Raw genomic sequence first — 19,968 nt, forward strand, 5'->3', positions numbered from 1 at the left:
ATAATCATGATGTAAATCTCAGACTAAAGGTGCAAAGATGCAAGGACCCTACAGGCTTCAGAAGCGTCTTCCTGACCACCAGCTTTAGTGCGCTAATCACATTTATTTCATTTTATCCGTCAGGTTAGCTTCCATTGATTTTTTAAAAGGCTTCCATTCCTAAAATGCAGAGAGGAAACTGAAGCTTGACTCGGTAGATAATGCCTTTCAGTAAAACACTTTGATACTAGGAGGAAAGTGTCAGATTTAATTAGGGCTTCAAGGAGATACAAGCTACTCAAGAGGTGCTATCGCTACCGTCTCCTAAAGCTAACACGCTTCAAGCCATTGTGTCTCTGAGCCCATTATAGAACTAGGCTACACATTGAAAACAATAGTCTTTGTAACTGATGCCTTTTAGTGGAGCTGACATAGGGATGAGTTTGACCATTCTAATTTCCTCTGGTATATTCTCCACGTTAATTAAATGAACATGACAAGTAAACACCAGGTGCATGTTGTTGTTATGCAGGGATATAATGAGGAAGTGAAGTTATACAGTGCATTCAGAAAGTATTCAGACCCCTTGACTTTTTCCACATTTTGTTACGTTACAACCTTTTTCTAAAATTGATTAAGTTGTTTTTCCCCTCATTTACACATAATGACAAGGCAAAATCAGGTTTTTAGAATATTTTGCACATATATTAAAAATAACAAAAGGAAATATCAAATTTACATAAGCATTCAGACACTTTACTCAGTACTTTGTTGTAGCACCTTTGGCAGCGATTACAGCCTCGAGTCTTCTTTGGTATGACGCTACAAGCTTGGCACACCTGTATTTGGGGAGTTTCTCCCATTCTTCTCTGCAGATCCTTTCAAGACCTGTCAGGTTGGATGGGGAGCGTTGTGGCACAGCTATTTTCAGGTCTCTGTAGAGATGTTCGATCGGGGTCAAGTCCGGGCTCAAGCTGGGCCACTCAAGGACATTCAGAGACTTGTCCCGAAGCCACTCCTGCATTGTCTTGGCTGTGTACTTAGCGTTGTTGTCTTGTTGGAAGGTATATGTTCTCCCCAGTCTGAGGTCCTCAGCGCTCTGGAGCAGGTATTAATCAAGTACTGTACTTTGTACTTTGCTCCGTTAATCTTTCCCTCGATCCTGACTAGTCTCCCTGTCGCTGAAAAACATCACCACAGCATGATGATGCCACCACCATGCTTCACCGTAGGGATGGTGCCAGGTTTCCTCCAGACGTGACACTTGGCATTCAGGCCAAAGCGTTCAATCTTGGTTTCATCAGACCAGAGAATCTTGTTTCACATGGTCTGAGAGTCTTTAGGTGCCTTTTGGAAAACTCCAAGCTGGCTGTCATGTGCCTTATACTGAGGAGTGGCTTCCGTCTGTCCACTCTACCATAAAGGCCTGATTGGTAGAGTGCTGCAGAGATGGTCGTCCTTCTGGAAGGTTCTCCCATCGCCACAGAGGAACTCCCCCGATTGCTCAGTGTGGCCAGGCGGCCAGCTCTAGGAAGAGACTTGGTGGTTCCAAACTTATTCCATTTAAGAATGATGGAGGCCACTATGTTCTTTGGGACCTTCAATGCTGCAGAATTGTTTTGCTACCCTTCTCAGATCTGTGCCATGCTCTGTAAACTGTGGGACCTTATATAGACTGGTATTTGCCTTTCCAAATTATGTCCAATCAATTGAATTTACTACAGTTGGACTCCAATCAAGTTGTAGAAACATCTCAAGGATGATCAATGGAAAAATTATGCACTGGTTAACTACGTTTTTGCAAGAGGCATCACTGCAGTCCCTGGTAGGAATCCAGGCTGCATCAAATCCGGCCGTGATTGGGCGTCCCATAGGGCGGCGCACAATTGGCACAGCGTCGTCCGTGTTTGGCCGGGGTAGGCCGTCATTGTAAATAATAATTTGTTCTTAACTAACTTGCCTAGTTAAATAATGGTTAAATAAGTATTGAAAATGAAAATATGGCTACTCACCGGAGGCGGGACTTGGACTGTGATTTCATTGGCATCCACAGGGGAGTCAAACCACTGCCTCTCATCTGAGGACTGGCTGTCGGGGTAGCCCTTCCCTCTACTTGGCTGAGACTGCTGACTCTTGGATCTCCGAGATATACTGTCCAATTCCTGGCTGTCTCCATTCTGCAGGGATACCATTGGATTTTCATTGATTTTACATGTGTATGTTGTCATTTTATAAAATGTCAGAAATTAGGTGAGAAAGCGAAATCTCAATGAATCAACAAAATGACTGTTTTTACCTTATCTGACGAGTACTTCCACAGTTCGACACTGTCCATACTGTTTCTCTTGGTAATTTTGGGTCTGGCTCCTAGAACAAAGAGGAGAGCAAAAGAGGACATCAAAGCATAAGATACCCTTTGTAAAGTTGTAAATGGACGGTTTAGTGTGTATGGATGGTTTAGTGTCCTTTAGTACTGTAATGAATGGGGGGACAGTATTGCCCTGAGGGGGGCTTTAACCCGGGTCACCTGACCCAAGACAAACACCCTATCCACAATCCCACTTCAGAGACATAGTAACACACTAATCAAGGCTAGGATCGTTAAAGTATGTACAGGTATTTCATAAATATTGTGGCAGCAGGCAGGGAGAGGTGAGAGGAGTGGTGATTGAGGGGAGATATCTGGGCAGTCCGTTGGCTTCACCCCTGGGCCTTATGTGGACTTCCTGCCCCAAAGAAGAAAGACTAACTTGTTAAGCCAGGGAGTGTTTGGGGATAAAAGGAGGAAGCAACATTCATAACGGGGCAGAGTAGGAGAGAACCAAGAGCGTTATGAAGAGTGGGAGAAGACAGAATACTATGTGTGAGATTACACTTTGTGACCTGGACTGTCGGACTAACCCCCTTGTGTACCGGACCGGATTGGCCGAGTGTGTGGACCCGAGTGTGTGGATTACCCCTGGAAAAGGGAACTGACAAAGGGAATGACTTGTGGACTGTTAGGTGATTGGTGAATTCCCCCTTCTTTCCCCGTGTATGAAAATCCCTAATAAACTTCCCCTTTGCATTCTATTTGTGCCTGGTTTGTTAATGACCTTAGTGACGTGGAAACCCCACACCCTTGATCTTAATACAATATGTATTAATTGTATCTGATTGAATCTGGATGATCAGCACAATCTATTAATACATGTAATCTATGTAATCCCTGAAAAATATTTATTATGAGAGGACCATAAACAAACAATAACTAGTAATGCTGCATACTCCAAGAAAAGGTCAAAAAGTTATACATTGCTGAGGTGTAGTCACTTTTGAGGACACAAGCTCAAGTACAAATATGAAACTACGAAATATTTTATGACGTATTTCCTATTCAACAAAACTCTATGGATACGGCTTGAATTGACATGAGTTTTATAAGTATAGCATAATAAAATTATTAAACCACTATAAGATTCCTTATAACTCTAAAATACATATTTGTATGTTTAGTGTTAGAGAAAATGTGCATATTTTCTAAAGTTCTCTCTTGATCTGCTCCCACAACTGTGAACGTCACACATAGCTCTAGCTTGGCTTCCTGAACTCGTTAAGAACTTGCCTTTCATCTCATATTAAACAAAGTGTTTTTTGTTTCATCTATGAATTATTTTATCTCTGAATGTGCTACTTAGATTTCACATCCTACCTCTCACAGTCCGTGGCAACCAGTACTAACGCTACCAGGGCTACCCCAATTCTGATCTACGGTGTCCATAGATCCATTTATAAGCAAAAATGTCAGTCGGAACTGGTACCAGAACCACGCGAGTCCCCTAGACAAGGGACTTTACATCTAAAGAGGTTTAAATAGTTTTAAAAATAGTTTACAAACCCCTTATAAAAGGGTGCAATAACGTTATCTTACCAATGTCTCTAACATTGATGTATTACACAAGGTTCTGTAGGATGACCATTCAAAAACTACATCGTTCAACCGATAAACCTATATAAACATATAACCAAAACACATATCTAGACTGTTTCCCATACAGCTCAAATAGATGGTCTTGTGATGCGTGGTGAGGACGCGGTTCAGTCAGACAGCCAAGTAAAAAGACTGTGGTTAACCGGCCCTTTACGAGCCATGAACCCATAGGGAATGTTGGGCCAGTGTGTGAGCTGGACGGCCTGCACTGAGATATGGAGAATGTGTAGGGCTGGACCGACAATAACTGTGAATTAAAAAAAAATGATCTTCATAATCATCTTACTACATTTATTTTTGAGGAAGGGGGATTCAACTTTATATTGAAGTAGATATAGTTTACCTAATATGAGTCTGTCATTTGAAGTGGTTAGAGTTGGTAATCATTTTACGAGCAGAACGGTCTGGAAGAGAAGCATCATTTCCAAAAGTTCCATGCGGTTAAAACCATTTGTTTTTGAGATAGGGGTGTCATCAGGGCTGTGTTGTATTTATTACAAGCTCACAACATTTTTCAACAAAAATGAAAATTGACAATAACCGTACCATTTGCATGATAATCGTTACCCAAAAATCCACGAACGTCACAGCCCTACCGATGTACCCTGTATGTCCATTTCTGCAGTCCACTTCTACGTAGATAGAACAAGCATGAGATCTATCAGTCATGTGACACTTGGAAAGTAAAAAAAAAAAAAACACTATGTATTTGGTTGTATCGTTAGCTATAGAATTTTTGGATTGGATTAGGAATTACATTTAGAAAGTTATGTTATTATCATTATTCTGAACATTTGTATTTTTGCTTCATGATATGACCAATAGATGATTTTAACCATGTGGCTGGAGCCTAATTCTTCAAAACTTGACATCTCTATTTTCATTGTGTTTCTGTTATGTGCATCAGAGAACCCATCTGTGTATTTGTTTGGAGGGGAAAATGTAATGCTTGATGATTACCATTACTCACTCTACACCGTGCCCAAGTGTACACAACCAAATATTTTGTTGTCATACATGGTCTGTATTATGTCCGTCTGCACTGGGACATAATCACCATCCCAAATCTATCTACACTGGTTTCCTTCGGCTCTCACGTGTCCAGTGTATGGACTCACTGAAGGCCTAGTTATCTCAGACATGCACATCTAGGGCCCGATTCAGATTTAGGAAATGTACATATTTCCTATGCATTTCAGGAGTTGGGATTCAGATTTACAGTATGGAGGTGCGTAACAGACTTTGCAGGAGTGGTTCCCTTGCGCATGTTGAATACATTTAATTAAATTGCTGAAAACCCTCCCACTTACTGGCCAACAGATTTTCTCATGGAGTTTTCATTCAATAGGGTTTTCAGTACATTTATTTAAAGACACCCCTTTAAATTTGGTGTACCTTTTAATAAAACATAGTTCAACAGACTCACAAAACTTTACACAAAAAAATGTTTGCTGAATCAGAAATAGTGATTTGATTCCCCCTGAAAGTTGCCATATTCAATTGTTCAATCCATAAAATATTGGAAGGTGAGAAAAGTGTACAATAGCGGTTGAACAGTAGTCCTATAAATCTACCATAATAATCCTCAATAATCATGGAACTTTGACAACGGTCCAGTCGTGGTGGACCGTGCGACAAGCTCCAGTTTTGAACTTAAGTATGTTTTGCGTTCCATCATGATTCAAATAGACTACAAGTCCCAAATTACTGCACAACTTATAATACGTTAGCCTAATATGATCCACTATTGCTAGAGATCCTCAGGAAAAACTACACAAATGTGACAGAGGCATGAACAGTAAAATAACAACGTAATTGAATGATGTAATATGTAAGGAAACTAACACTAAAGTCACTGACAGTTATAAATGTATGTGGGTATAACTGACAGTTACTACCGATAGAGGCTAATATTTAACATGATACAAATTGGGTTTTTTTAAACTGAAAAGTCTGGGCAAATAAATAAAACATTGTAGAAATCATAAATCAAACTGGTAGGTTTGGTGCTATACTGTCATTTGCTCATGGCTACAGAAGCTGATAGCTTGGGTCCCCCAATTTCATCCCAAGTTGTAAGGCCAGCATAATCATAAACTTCACTGTGGAAAAGTTGAAACAGTCTGTTGATATGCTTCAGTTTGCTGCCAATATGACTTGTTTCACATTTGTCTCCAGCAATCATAAGGTAAAATATATCTAAAACAATTGTCGTTTATATTTACAATCCCCTTATCCAAAAGGCTTACTCATTTACCTAGCTCTTATCGATAGTTCTTATGAATTTATAAATGTCAGTTTATGGAGAATGCTGTTATTTCTATCGGGAAAAAAATAAAGTAGATGTTGTTCCACTTGGAACTGACAGGTTGCTCAACCTTACTACATCTTTTCATCATGTGTAAATGTGGTGAAATTATGAGGGAATTAAATCAAGGACAGAATATCTGAAGACACACTGCCACACCTTATTTTTTTAATCTCCACCCTAAATTAATAGCAAGTTAATAGCAAGGTCAGAAAATGCGTAGAGAGAAAAGTGCATTAAAAAGGGAATTATTTACGGTGGCTTAACTCAGATTGGAATTCCCCCCAAATGAATAGACACAACACAGTCCTAAATTACATACTAGTTTGACAATTTGTAAATAGTAAGGCATAAAGTTATTCTTGCATAGAAAACGCTAAGCACCAATGGTTCGCAAACTACAATACTCTAAACTTCATCACCATTATAACAACCTGAATGTCTGTCTTCTCATTGTATTTCCATTTTGCGAGGCAGCAGTGCCAGGGCCGCCAGGGCTGGGTCCCACCTAACCACAGTCTGTACAGCATGGGCCTGCTGATCCAAACAGACCGTCTCTGTCTCAAATAAACATCCAACATGTCCTCTCCATACACAGAGCAGGGCTGTGTCCACCTGACTAACCCTTTCCTCCCAACCTCCCAGAAGATGCAATTGACCGGAATTCTCTCAAGTGACCTCAAACAATGACCACTCAACATTCCATCCATCAGTCTATCTTCATTAGATTATTTCTCACATGGTCCCTTTATCTTTCTCCTATCATAGCCTTAGAACATTGCCGTTCTCTTGGAATACAGAGTATATTCCCTGAATATTTTTAAACAATATATCACAATGACAAATGGGTAAGAAAAAGACAATACATGGATTTCCTCTCAACTGTTACTACATGTAGAATTGTAGGGTGTCATTTGTATAACCGTGCGTGAATGATTAACAGTGCATGTCTGTCTGGGAGAAACATTAAAACCCATTCACATCCTTTTACTATATTTCGTACAATATCAAAAAGCGCCACTGAACAATTTCTGTAAATCCATGAAATTTGGTGTCAACATAGCTAGTACAAGTGTCTAGGCAGGCCACATTGAAATGTTAAGATTGATTGTCAGTATCTAATTTCCAGTATCAAAATTGAGATTGAGAAAATATAAAGAATCATTCCAATGACATTTCCAAATTAAATTGTTTAAAAGCATATATTATTTGTATTTGACCTATTCCAAGCCCAAATATGCTAAATATACAGTATGATTCAACTCATTTGTAAACTACAGATGATTCTATATTGCACTATATTTAGTCTTTGTACAAGTGCGTGTACAATTTTTTTTACACATGTCACAAATTAAGTCATGTGATTACATGTTCCAATGGTCATATATTAATGAATAATTTTTGGTGTATAGATTGTCTGGATCAATATATAAATATATATATACTTTCGAATATACAGCACATTTGGAAAGTGTTCAATCCCTTCCCGTTTTCCACATTTTGTTACGTTACAGCCTTATTCTAAAATGGAGGAAATAACACATTTTACTCAATCTACACACAATACCCCATAATGACGAAGCAATAACAGGTTTTTATACATTTTTGCAAATGTATTAATAATAACAAACAGAAATACCTTATTCACATAAGTATTCATAGCCTTTGCTATGAGACTCAAAATTGAGCTCAGGTGCATCCTGTTACCATTGATCATCTTTGAGATGTTTCTATAACTTGATTGGAGTCCACCTGTGGTAAATTCAATTGATTGGACATGATTTTGAAAGGCAATTACCAGTCTATATAAGGTCCCACAGTTGACAGAGCATGTCAGAGCAAACCAAGCTATGAGGTCGAAGGAATTGCCCGTAGAGTTCCAAGACAGAATTGTGTCGAGGCACAGATCTGGTGAAGAGACCTAAAAATTTTATTCAGCTTTGAAGGTCCCCAAAAACACAGTGGCCTCCATTATATTTAAATGAAATAAGTTTGCAACCACCAACACTCTTCCTAGAGCTGGATGCCCGGCCAAACTGAGCTTTTCGAGGGAGAAGGGCCTTGGTCATGCTGGTGACAAAGAACCCGATGGTCAATATGACAGAACTCCAAAGTTTCTCTGTGGAGATGGTTGTCCTTCTGGAAGGTTTTCCCAAAGCAAAGTACAGAGATATCCTTGATAAAAAACCTGCTCCAGAATGCTCTGGACTTCAAACTGGGGCGAAGGTTCACTATGCACTCAGTCAAGACAACACAGGAGTGGCTTCGAGACAAGTCTCTGAATGTCCTTAAGTGGCCCAGCAAGAGCCCGGACTTGAACACGATCAAACATCTCTGGAGTAACCTGAAAATAGCTGTGCAGCGACGCTCCCCATCCAACCCGACAGAGCTTGAGAGGATCTGCAGAGATGAATGGGATAAACTCCAAGCTTGTAGCTTCATACCAAAGAAGACTCGAGGCTATAATCGCTGCCAAAGGTGCTTCAACAAAGTACTGAGTGACAGGTCTGAATACTTATGTAAATGTGATATTTTTGTGGGGGGGGTTTATTGTAAATTTGCTAAAATTTATAAAAACCTGTGTTTGCTTTGTCATTATGGGGTATTGTGTGTAGATTGATTGAAACTATTTAAAACATTTTAGAATAAGGCTGTAATGTAACAAAGTGTGGAAAAAGTCGAAGGGTCTGAATACTTTCTGAATGCGGACAAGCTATACATCAAAAATTAAGATCTGACCATTTGAACATGTATTGAACATGTATTCACAGCATACGCAAATCCAATGTAAATCAATGGAGCGAGAGAGAGGATTTATTCAGATATTTATATATGCAGAGTGCACAAAGCTGTCATAGCAAAGGGTGGCTTTTTGAACACTCTAAAATATATTTGTTTAACTCTTTTTGTTTTTTTACTACATGGTTCCATGTGTGTTATTTCCTAGTTTTGATGTCTTCACTATTATTCGACAATGTAGAAAATAGAACAATGTAGAAAAAATGAAAATAAAGAAAAACCCTGGAATGAGTAGGTACGTCCAAACTTTTGACTGGTACTGGATGGATGGATGCATGCATGTATGTATGTATAAAACAATATATATAAATATAAAATGGTCCCGACTATCTACATACCAAAAATTATGATTTGATCATTTGAATATGTATTCACAGGACTTAATTCATGAAATGTGCCAAAAACAGTAGCCTCATGTCTCCAAAGACTAAATTCATTACAATATCAAAAACTCACATTGTAGACAAATGCTTTGGCCGATTTAGAACATTTCTTCAGATTTGTCCATCATTAAGTTCAGAGAACTGTACTGTACTAAAGGAAATTATACATTTCCGTTATGGACATGAATGGTGTCATGACGTTGCCCTCTGTGGGGACAGCAAGCCCCATCCCCCTCTCCCTGCCTCATACAACTAGGCTGCTGTGGTCAGAGAGGTTGTAAATTCCTGAGGAGGTCATCTCCTGAGGAGATGATCTCCTCATGGCCACAGTATAGAGACAGAGTGAATTTTCATAGAGAACAAAGGAATGTCTTCCACCTCACAGAACTTGAGGTCCGAACAACATTCATGTTCCGGAGAAGGTATAAAAGATTGGTGAAGAATCCAGCTACGAACTGGTCCATTTGTTACAACTTGGGGAAGCTCATGGGAGACGGGGCGGTCACATTTAAACAGCGTTATGGTAATAATAGCCTCAGATATGAGGTTTACATCTAACTGTTGTATAAGATGAATGAGTGAGGATGATACTGTTTGTAAAATTGTGTAATGTGATTTTGGACTGTTTAATGAAGGAAACTCCAATTCCCTTTTGAGTTTAACTAAATCAGAGGACCGCCCATGAGCCCAGTTAGGGTCGGGCCCATTTCTGCAACTCCTGAATAAACTCTTGAATAAAAGTTCTCAACAGACCATGTTTTCTCTCAATCATGAGAGGACAAAGGTTGCAGACCAGCTTACCTCGATAACGAGAGGGCCAAGGTTTGAGACGATTGCTGAATATTTTAACCATACCACGTGGTTAAACTCTTAGACTATCGATACTGACAGAATAAGAACAAGTCTTTGATATTAATTACTAGTCTGCAGCTAGGAATTTGATATCATTGAATGCGAAGAACGAAGACCGCCGAAACCGATAAAGACCGATAAAGAAATGAATGAATGTCACTCTGAACTATCCACTCTAACCACGACAGAGAGAGAAAGAGAGAGAGAGAGGACGGAAACTAACTTTTCAGCAGAGATCCCGATAACACACTGAGTGTAAATATATATATTGATTGCAATTGTTCCCGAATGAGTGAGTGTTCATGTGCAAAGGATTAGCATTTCAATTGTTATAATTATCAACTGTGTGTGGTCTTTTCTCAGTCGACCCCCATTTCCTTTTTGTACAACAAGCCGCCATGCCGGTTTAGCCCACTAGGGAAACTCCGTTATCATTTCCTTGTAACTATCAACTGTTTGTTTATGCATTTCTGTGAATTGATGGATGACTCAGTGAAGACTGGGTTCGTGCAGATAACCAACTATTTACGACGTTTGGAATGAGACTAACGTGAGGTAAAGTAAATAATTAATTAATTAGAAGACTAATTTATCAGATATAAAATATCTGAAAAGTTACATTAGGAAAATTATTACTTTGTAATCTGAATATTTTCCTTGGTGCCCCGACTTCCTAGTTAATTACAGTTACATGATTAATCAGTTTAATCACGTAATACTAATTACAGAGAATCTTTGATAAAACTAAAAGTCTTCAATTTAATGATAGTTGAGACACAACAATGGGTTAACTTATTTCCTATATTCTTGGTGACTTCAACCTCCCGATGTCTGCCTTTGATTTATTTATTTCCAAATCTCTCTTTTCCCTCCTTGCCTTTTTTGACCTAACCCTTTCCCAATCCCCTCCAACGCACAAGGCAGGCAATACGCTTGACCTCATCTTTACTAGAGGCTTCTAGCCTACTAATCTCATTGCAACCCCCCTGCAGTTCTCTGATCACTCATTTGTTTCCTTTTCTGTCACCCTTTCCTCCAACCTTAACCACTCAGATGGTCATGCGCTGTTGCAATCTTCACTTTCTCTCTCCCAGCACTCTCTCCTTTTCTATTCTATCATCTCTCCGTTTTGCTAAATCCTACTCCCTCCCGTCTCCCGATTCTGCCTCTTTGACCCTACTCTCATCCCTTTCCGCATCCTATGACTCACACTGTCCCCTTTCCTCCTGTCTTGCTCGGCCCTCCACTCCTGCTCAGTGGCTGAGTGATCCATTGTGAGCTTACAGAACAGGGCTGCTGGCAGCTGAGCGGAAATGGAGCAAAACAAAACTTCTGGAGGACCTATCATCCTTTCACTCCCTCCTCTCTACCTTCTCTTCCTCTGTATCCACTGCTAAAGCCATTTTCTACCACTCTAAATTTCAAGCTTCTGCCTCTAAACCTAGGAAACTATTTTCTACCTTATCCTCTCTCCTTAACCCTCCACCCTTCCCTACTCCCTCTCTGCAGTCGACTTTGTCAATCACTTTGAAAAGAAGGTTGACACCATCCGCTACTCAATCACCTATTGAGTCCACTGGTCTCATTCACACAATACTACGCCTTGACCTCTCTCTCTCCAGATGACATCCTGTGACTAGTGAGGTCTGGCTGCCCGACAACCTGCCCGTTCGACCCTATCCCCTTCTCCAGACCATCTCTGGAGACCTTCTCCCATTCCTCACTTCCCTTATCAGCTCATCGCTGACCACTGGCTGTGTCCCCTCTGAGTTCAAGATGGCCATAGTTGCTCCCCTCGTAAAGAAACCAACACTCGACTCATTGGATGTCAAAATGTAGCACTTGAGCGTGCTCTCTGATCAACTTTCTTGTTATCTCTCAGAACAATCTTCTTGACCCTAACCGCTGACTTCGACATGGTAAACCATCAGATCCTCCTTTCCACCCTCTCAGGGCTAGGCATCTCAGGCTCTGCACACTCTTTGATTGCATGCTACCTGCCAGGCTGCTCCTACTAGGTGACGTGGAGAGGATCTGTGTCTGCACCACAGACTCTCTCTACTGGTGTCCAACAGGGCTCGGTTCTAGGCCCTCTTCTCTCTATAAACCAACTCACTCATATCCTCACACGGTCTCTCCCATCATTGCTATGTGGATGACACAACTACTTTTCTCTTTCCCCCTTCTGACACATAGGTGGCGACACACACCTCTGTGTGCCTGGCAGAAATTTCAACTTGGATGTCGGTCCACCACCTCAAGCTCACCAACAAGACAGAGCTGCTCTTCCGCCCGGAGAAGGCCTGCCCAATCCAAGACCTCTCCATCATGGTTGACAACTCCACAGTGTCACACTCCCAGAGTACAAAGAATCTTGGCGTGACCCTGGACAACACCCTGTCATTCTCTGCAAACATCAATGTAGTGACTCGCTCCTGCAGGGTCATGCTCTACAACATCCATAGAGTACGACCCAACCTCACATAGGAAGCGGCGCAGGTCCTAATCCAGGCACTTGTCCTCTTCCATCTGGACTACTGCAACTCGTTGTTGGCTGGGCTCCCTGCTGGTGCCATCAAATCCTTGCAACTTATCCAGAATGCTGCAGCCTGCCTGGTTTTCAACCTTCCGAAGTTCTCATGTCACCCCGCTCCTCCCCACACTCCACTGGTTTCCAGTCGAAGCTTGCCTTCACTACAAGACCATGGTGCTTACCTACGGAACAGCAAAAGGAACTTCCCCACCCTACCTTCACGCTATGCTCAAACCCTACACCCCAACCCGAGCACTCCGTTCTGCCACCTCAGGTCTCTTGGCCTTCCAACCCCTACAGGAGGGCAACTCCCGCTCAGCCTAGTCAAAGCTCTTCTCTGTCCTTGCATCCCAATGGTGGAACCAGCTTCCCCTTGAAGCTGGGACAGCAGAGTCCCTGCCCATCTTCCGAAAACATCTGAAACCCTACCTCTTCAGAAAGTATCTTGACCCCCCCCCCCCCCAGCCCCTTTCTAGCTCGGACTCTACTGACAGCTACTTTACTGGGGGAAAATGTACTTTCTATGCCTGTGATATGTGGTTGTCCCACCTAGCTAACTGAGGATGAATGCACTAACTATGTCACTCTGGATAAGAGCATCTGCTAAATGACTCCATCCTCTGATCCGCGATGGATTGAATCCAATCTCAGAACGATCGAGCTGAAATGATGACTCTATACTTCTACAGACGTCCTTTTAGAGGGACATACATAATGCATTCACTAAGATGCATTATCAGCAGAGAAGGATTATGTTGACAGAAGTACAATGAGACATTACTCTGCATACATAATTTATCTCAGCCCGTGGCTCTGCGAAGGACAAATGTATGCATTCTCTAAAGCTTATTCTGCGCTTTGCAAAACTCAATCCACCTCTGACATATGCATATATCTCCCTCAACCAATTGAATAGAGAACGGGTTATAGAATTTCACAGAAGCCTTCTCAAGTATGCATTCAAACCGCTTGACTATTCTTTACAGATCCATAGCAACTAGAAGGAAAAAGCATCCAATACCATTTACAGTACATTCAAATAATTCAAAGGCTTACCTCATACTCTGAAGAGCTATGGTAAAGTAATTGTTGTCAGTCACATAAATTGAAAATAAACTGTTGCTATAATTGTTAATAGTCTATAGTTAAATTCCATTTTCAGCGTCCAATAAGTATCCTGTGAGAATCCATCACAGGTTCTCTCTCTCAACTCAAGAGTTTGGCTGGAGGAGTGGTGGGATGTTTTCCTTCTGAGCGTGTGTGTGTGAGCGCAAGAGTGTGCCCGGGATTGTGTGAGGAAGGGGTGTGGTATGGAGATGGAGAGCGAGCTGGGCAGTGCCTCTGCATGTGAACCAGGGCTGGTCAAAAACAGAAAATACTATATAGGGCTTTCCATGTTGATAATTATTATTACTATGGTCATTTGTATCGTCCGGAAAAAGTATGTCTGGGTCGGTTATCAAAAGAAATAGAACCATCCCCTTTAGTTTGTATATGTATTTCTTATCCACATAGGAATGAACTCATGTTTAAAAAAGTGCAGACATGGGTCAAATTTAAAATCTACTCAAATAAACAGCAAAAGTAGATTCATTTGGAATGTTAGTTCAGCATATTATGATTTTAGCGCGTCAGGTAGAATTAACCCTATAAGGCTCGTATCTACAATCATCTTACCCTCAAATCCTACACTGAACCATCAAGGGGACAAACACACATCTAGACTCAAACCAATATTTATAGGTTAACCTTATCCTGTTCCAAAAAAAACTCCAGTGGTCATCATTTATGTATTTATTTGTTCTCCTTTTTTTTAAAGGTTCCAGGGGGCATATGTGGTCCAAAGTTGGGAGCTTTCACCACTACACCAGACTCTGGCACGTGGTCATAATTTATATACTGTTAAGCTTAACATAGGCTTCCAAGTTGAAACAGTTAGCACATTTATTGGTTTGTTTCGGTGTTCAGCAGTTATTTTTGGGGGCTGTTCAAACACACATGGCAAGCCGAAGTTCGGGTGGGCGAAAGTCTCAGACTCTTTTTCTGGGATAGGTCAACAGCAGGGATTCCCCAATGAAGTGTTTGTTGTCATTCAACGACAGAATAGTTTTCGTGTAAAAAAATTCACTTGAGAATAGTTCGACGTAAAATTGCAAAAAATATGCAAATTCATAACAGATTTCTTGAGTTATCTTAGATTAATTCTGACTATTTTGAGGAAGTGTACTGGCAATGTTAATTATATGGCATCTCAAGAGGGATAAACAGTAATACTGCCGCTTTCTTCACATTTTTAAAGCATAGTCATTTTAAGGGAGTATGCGAGCACAAACGATTACTTCGCCTAGCCTAGTACCACTAGCAGCAAACCGAACCTATGTATGCGGACGCCTTAAGTCTCCCTCTCACTCTGAAAATACAAGTTCAAGGTAGAACCATAAAAGGAAATCTCCCTCATACCTTGCACCTCAAACTCTGACCCGCAGGGTGAAAGGTCACTCTCGTTGACCCCCAGAGCCTCCATCAGCTGCTCCACATTCATCCTGGCAGTCAACTCGCCATTCCTGTCCCCAATCTGAGAGAGGGAGAAGGGAGAGAGAGAAAAATACCTTGTTGACTGCGGGTGTATGGGATTTCACTGTCTGATTATTGTTAGTCTGATAATAGCAACGGCAAATAAACGCAGCAAAAAAAGAAATGGCCCTTTTTCAAGACACTGTCTTTCAAAGATAAACATTTGTAAAAATTGGTAAAAATCCAAATAACTTCACAGATCTTCATTGTAAAGGGTTTAATCACTGTTTCCCATGCCTTTTCAATGAATCATAAACAGTTAATGAATATGCACCTGTGGAACGGTCGTTAAGACACTAACAGTTTATCATCCTGACATGACCCTCCAGCATGACAATGCCACCAGCCATACTGCTCGTTCTGTGCATGACTTCCTGCAAGACAGGAATGTCAGTGTTCAGCCATGGCCAGCGAAGGGCCCGGATCTCAATCCCATTGAGCACGTCAGGGACCTGTTGGATTGGAGGGTGAGGGCCATTCCCCCCAGAAATGTCCGGGAACTTGTGGGTGCTTTGGTGGAAGAGTGGGGTAACATCTCACAGCAAGAACTGGCAAATCTGGTGCAGTCCATGAGGAGATACACTGCAGTACTTAATGCAGCTGGTGGCCACACCAGATACTGACTGTTATCTTTGATTTTGACCCCCACCCCCGTTCAGAGACACATTATTCAATTTATGTTAGTCACGTGTCTGTGGAACTTGTTCAGTTTGTCTCAGTTGTTGAATCTTATGTTCATACAAATATTAACAGATGTTAAGTTTGCTGAAAATAAACACAGTTGACGTTTCTTTTTTTGCTGAGTTTATATTGGTCTGAAAATGAACTTCACAGTGGTTACCTCTCTGGAGATATCCAGGTGTTTGCGGGCATAGTGCAGGGCCTGGCGATGATTCCCTAAAGACACATAGGCATTTCCCAGACTCCAGCAGGCACGGCCCTCTCCAACCCTATCAAACAAATCAAACAGCATAATGATAAGCATGTTAAGGGTTTAAGGTATGTGTGTGGAGCCTGCGGAGGGGAGAACGGCTCATAATAATGGCTCGAAAGGCACATATGGAATGGCATCAAACAATGTGCTTGATGTATCCGATACATTCTATTGATTCTGCACCATTCATTACCACGAGCCTGTCCTCCCCAATTAAGGTGCCACCAACCTCCTGTGGTGCTTGTGGAAGTGAGTGTGTGTGTGTGTACCTGTCAGTGAGCTCCTGGGCTATGAGGAGGTGTTTGAGATGGTAGTCTATGGCTCTCTCGTACTGCTGCAGCAAAGTGTAGGTGTTCCCCAGGCTGTAACACGCCTGGGCCTCCATCACCTGGTCCTTTAACTGACGAGACAACTGCAGAGTTTTCCTGGATGGAACAGGGAGAGGGGGGAGAAGGAGAGCAAGAGGGAGAGGAAAAGAGATGTATGCAGGGGGGGAGAGGGCGATGAATGGAAAAAGAGGAGAACAGTGATATTTAAAAATTGATCATGTGTTTTTTTACTATCCCACACACAATTCCAACAATTTATTTTAAATGAAACATTTTAATTATAAATTAATTTCATACATTATATTGATTTTAAACATTATGACATTTGAATGCATGCAGGAAATGAAGTCTATATCACATAGCGCTCTGAGCATCATTGGTTGATACACATTATGTCCACAAGGGGTCAGTGTTGTAGTCTCTTCTAACCTGTAGTACTCCGTGGCAGTGTTGAACTGGCCCAGGAAAATCAGAGCATTGCCAAGGTTACTATAGGCTCTACGTTCTGCTGCTTTGTCACCGAACTCCTTGGCAATGGAAAGTCTCTGTGAACAAAATAAAGTTTATATATTTTATATGTACTGTACAGTCATGGCCAAAAGTTTTGAGAATGACACAAATATTAATTTCCACAAAGTTTGCTGATTCAGTGTCTTTAGATATTTTTGTCAGATGTGACTATGGAATACTGAAGTATAAGTACAAGCATTTCATGAGTGTCAAAGGCTTTTATTGACAATTACATGACGATGATGCAAAGAGTCAATATTTGCAGTGTTGACCCTTCTTTTTCAAGACCTCTGCAATCCGCCCTGGCATGCTGTCAATTAACTTCTGGGCCACATCCTGACTGATGGCAGCCCATTCTTGCAAAATCAATGCTTGGAGTTTGTGATAATTTGTGGGGTTTTGTTTGTCCACCCGCCTCTTGAGGATTGACCACAAGTTCTCAATGGGATTAAGGTCTGGGGAGTTTCCTGGCCATGGACCCAAAATATTGATGTTTTGTTCCCCGAGCCACTCTTGCCTTATGGCAAGGTGCTCCATCGTGCTGGAAAAGGCATTGTTCGTCACCAAACTGTTCCTGGATGGTTGGGAGAAAATGCTCTCAGAGGACGTGTTGGTAGGTACCATTCTTTATTCATGGCTGTGTTCTTAGGCAAAATTGCAAGTGAGCCCAACCCCACACATGAATGGTCTCAGGATGCTTTACTGATGGCATGACACAGAACTGATGATAGCGCTCACCATGTCTTCTCCAGACAAGCTTTTTTCCGGATGCCCCAAACAATCGGAAAAGGGATTCATCAGAGAAAATGACTTTACCCCAGTCCTCAGCAGTCCAAACGCTGTACCTTTTGCAGAATATGAGTCTGTCCCTGTTTTTCCTGGAGAGAAGTTGCTTCTTTGCTGCCCTTCTTGACACCAAGCCATCCTCCAGAAATCTTCGCCTCACTGTGCGTGCAGATGCCTGCTGCCATTCCTGAGCAAGCTCTGTACTGGTGGTGCCCCGATCCCGCAGCCGAATCAACTTTAGGAGATGGTCCTGGCGCTTGCTGGACTTTCTTGGGCGCCCTGAAGCCTTCTTCACAATTGAACCGCTCTCCTTGAAGTTCTTGATGATCCGATAAATGGTTGATTGAGGTGCAATCTTACTGGCAGCAATTTCCTTGCTTGTGAAGCCCTTTTTTGTGCAAAGCAATGATGGCACGTGTTTCCTTGCAGGTAACCATGATTGACAAAGGAAGAACAATGATTCCAATCACCACCCTCATTTTGAATCTTCCAGTCTGTTATTCGAACTTAATCAGCATGACAGAGTGATCTCCAGCCGTGTCCTCGTCAACACTCACACCTATGTTAACGAGAGAATCACTGACATGATGTCAGCTGGTCCTTTCGTGGCAGGGCTGAAATGCAGTGGAAATGTTTTGGGGGGATTCAGTTCATTTGCATGGCAAAGAGGGACTTTGCAATTAATTGCAATTCATCTAATCACTCTTCATAACATTCTGGAGTATATGCAAATTGCCATCACACAAACTGAGGCAGCAGACTTTGTGAAAATTAATATTTGTGTCATTCAAAACTTTTTTTTTACCCTATAGACGGACAAATATTGTGTTGCGAAACTGATACTTGTTCGTCTTGTATGTACGTCATACACTTACATTGAGGTCATTCACAAAGACAAAGGCAAGTGTCCCTTATGTGTTTTCACCCAGGGGCGAAATGATCTAGTGTGAAAACACCTTCCATTAATTGTTATGTCACACTATTGTGTGTGTGTGTGTGTGTGTGTGTGTGTGTGTGTGTGTGTGTGTGTGTGTGTGTGTGTGTGTGTGTGTGTGTGTGTGTGTGTGTGTGTGTGTGTGTGTGTGTGTGTGTGTGTGTGTGTGTGTGTGTGTGTGTGTGTGTGTGTGGCGTGTGTGTATCTTTACTGGTACATCATATGACGTTGACTACTATATCCCAGGGATATGTATCTCACCTGTCTGTGGAATTTGATGGCCTCCACAAAATTTCCCAACAAGTAGTGGGTGTTGCCTAGGTTACCGAAGGCTCTCCCCTGAGCGGCTCTGTCCCCCAGCTCTTTGACCAGACACAGGTTCAACCTTTAGTAGAGAGGACTTGAGTTTGTTACAACATTGTGTTTTACAGTGAACATTCTATAGTGCCTTCAGAAAGAATTCACACACCTCAACTTTATCCACACTTTGTTGTAGCACAGCCTGAATTTACAATGGATTACATGGAAAATACTATTGTCATTGGCCTACATACAATACCTCATAATGTCAAAGTGGAATTATGTGTTTTGAATTTTTTACTAATTAATAGAAAATGAAAAGCTGAACTGTCTTGAGTCAATAACTATTCAATCCCTTTGTTATGGCAAGCCTAAGTAGATACGTTCAGGAGTAATAATCTGCTTAACAAGTCACATGGACTCACTCTGTGTGCAATAATAGTGTTTAATATGATTGTTTTATGACTACCTCATCTCTGTACCCCACACATACAATTATCTGTACCATCCCGCACTCGAGCAGTGAATTTCAAATCACAAACTCAACCACAAAGACCAGGAATGTTTTCTTATGCCTCACAAAGAAGGGCACCTATTGGTAGATGGGTAAAAAAAAAAAAACACAGACATTGAATATCACTTTGAGCACGGGGAAGTTATTAATTACACTGTGGATGGTGTATCAATACACCCATTCTACAAAGATACAGGTGTCCTTCCTAATTCCGTTGCCTGTGAGGAAAGAAACAGCTCAGGGATTTCACCATGAAGCCAATG

General features: G+C 41.4%; 1 protein-coding gene across 3 annotated transcripts in view; it reads right to left on the reverse strand.

Annotated features, from left to right (window-relative positions):
* Nucleotides 1–19,968, reverse strand: part of LOC109874129 (G-protein-signaling modulator 1-like) — a 66,780-nt gene that overhangs the window by 19,805 nt on the left and 27,007 nt on the right. For all 3 annotated transcript variants that reach the window (XM_020465922.2, XM_020465923.2, XM_020465921.2), the window contains exons 5-11: nucleotides 19,153–19,276; nucleotides 17,091–17,206; nucleotides 16,602–16,757; nucleotides 16,240–16,348; nucleotides 15,285–15,399; nucleotides 2,276–2,346; nucleotides 1,992–2,156 (exon numbers count right to left, since the gene is read on the reverse strand). In XM_020465922.2, the coding sequence (XP_020321511.1) occupies nucleotides 1,992–2,156; nucleotides 2,276–2,346; nucleotides 15,285–15,399; nucleotides 16,240–16,348; nucleotides 16,602–16,757; nucleotides 17,091–17,206; nucleotides 19,153–19,276 (856 nt within the window). The remainder of the gene's footprint in view (nucleotides 1–1,991; nucleotides 2,157–2,275; nucleotides 2,347–15,284; nucleotides 15,400–16,239; nucleotides 16,349–16,601; nucleotides 16,758–17,090; nucleotides 17,207–19,152; nucleotides 19,277–19,968) is intronic.

This window comes from Oncorhynchus kisutch, linkage group LG29, assembly GCF_002021735.2.
Source record: "Oncorhynchus kisutch isolate 150728-3 linkage group LG29, Okis_V2, whole genome shotgun sequence".
In the NCBI taxonomy this organism is placed as follows: domain Eukaryota; kingdom Metazoa; phylum Chordata; class Actinopteri; order Salmoniformes; family Salmonidae; genus Oncorhynchus; species Oncorhynchus kisutch.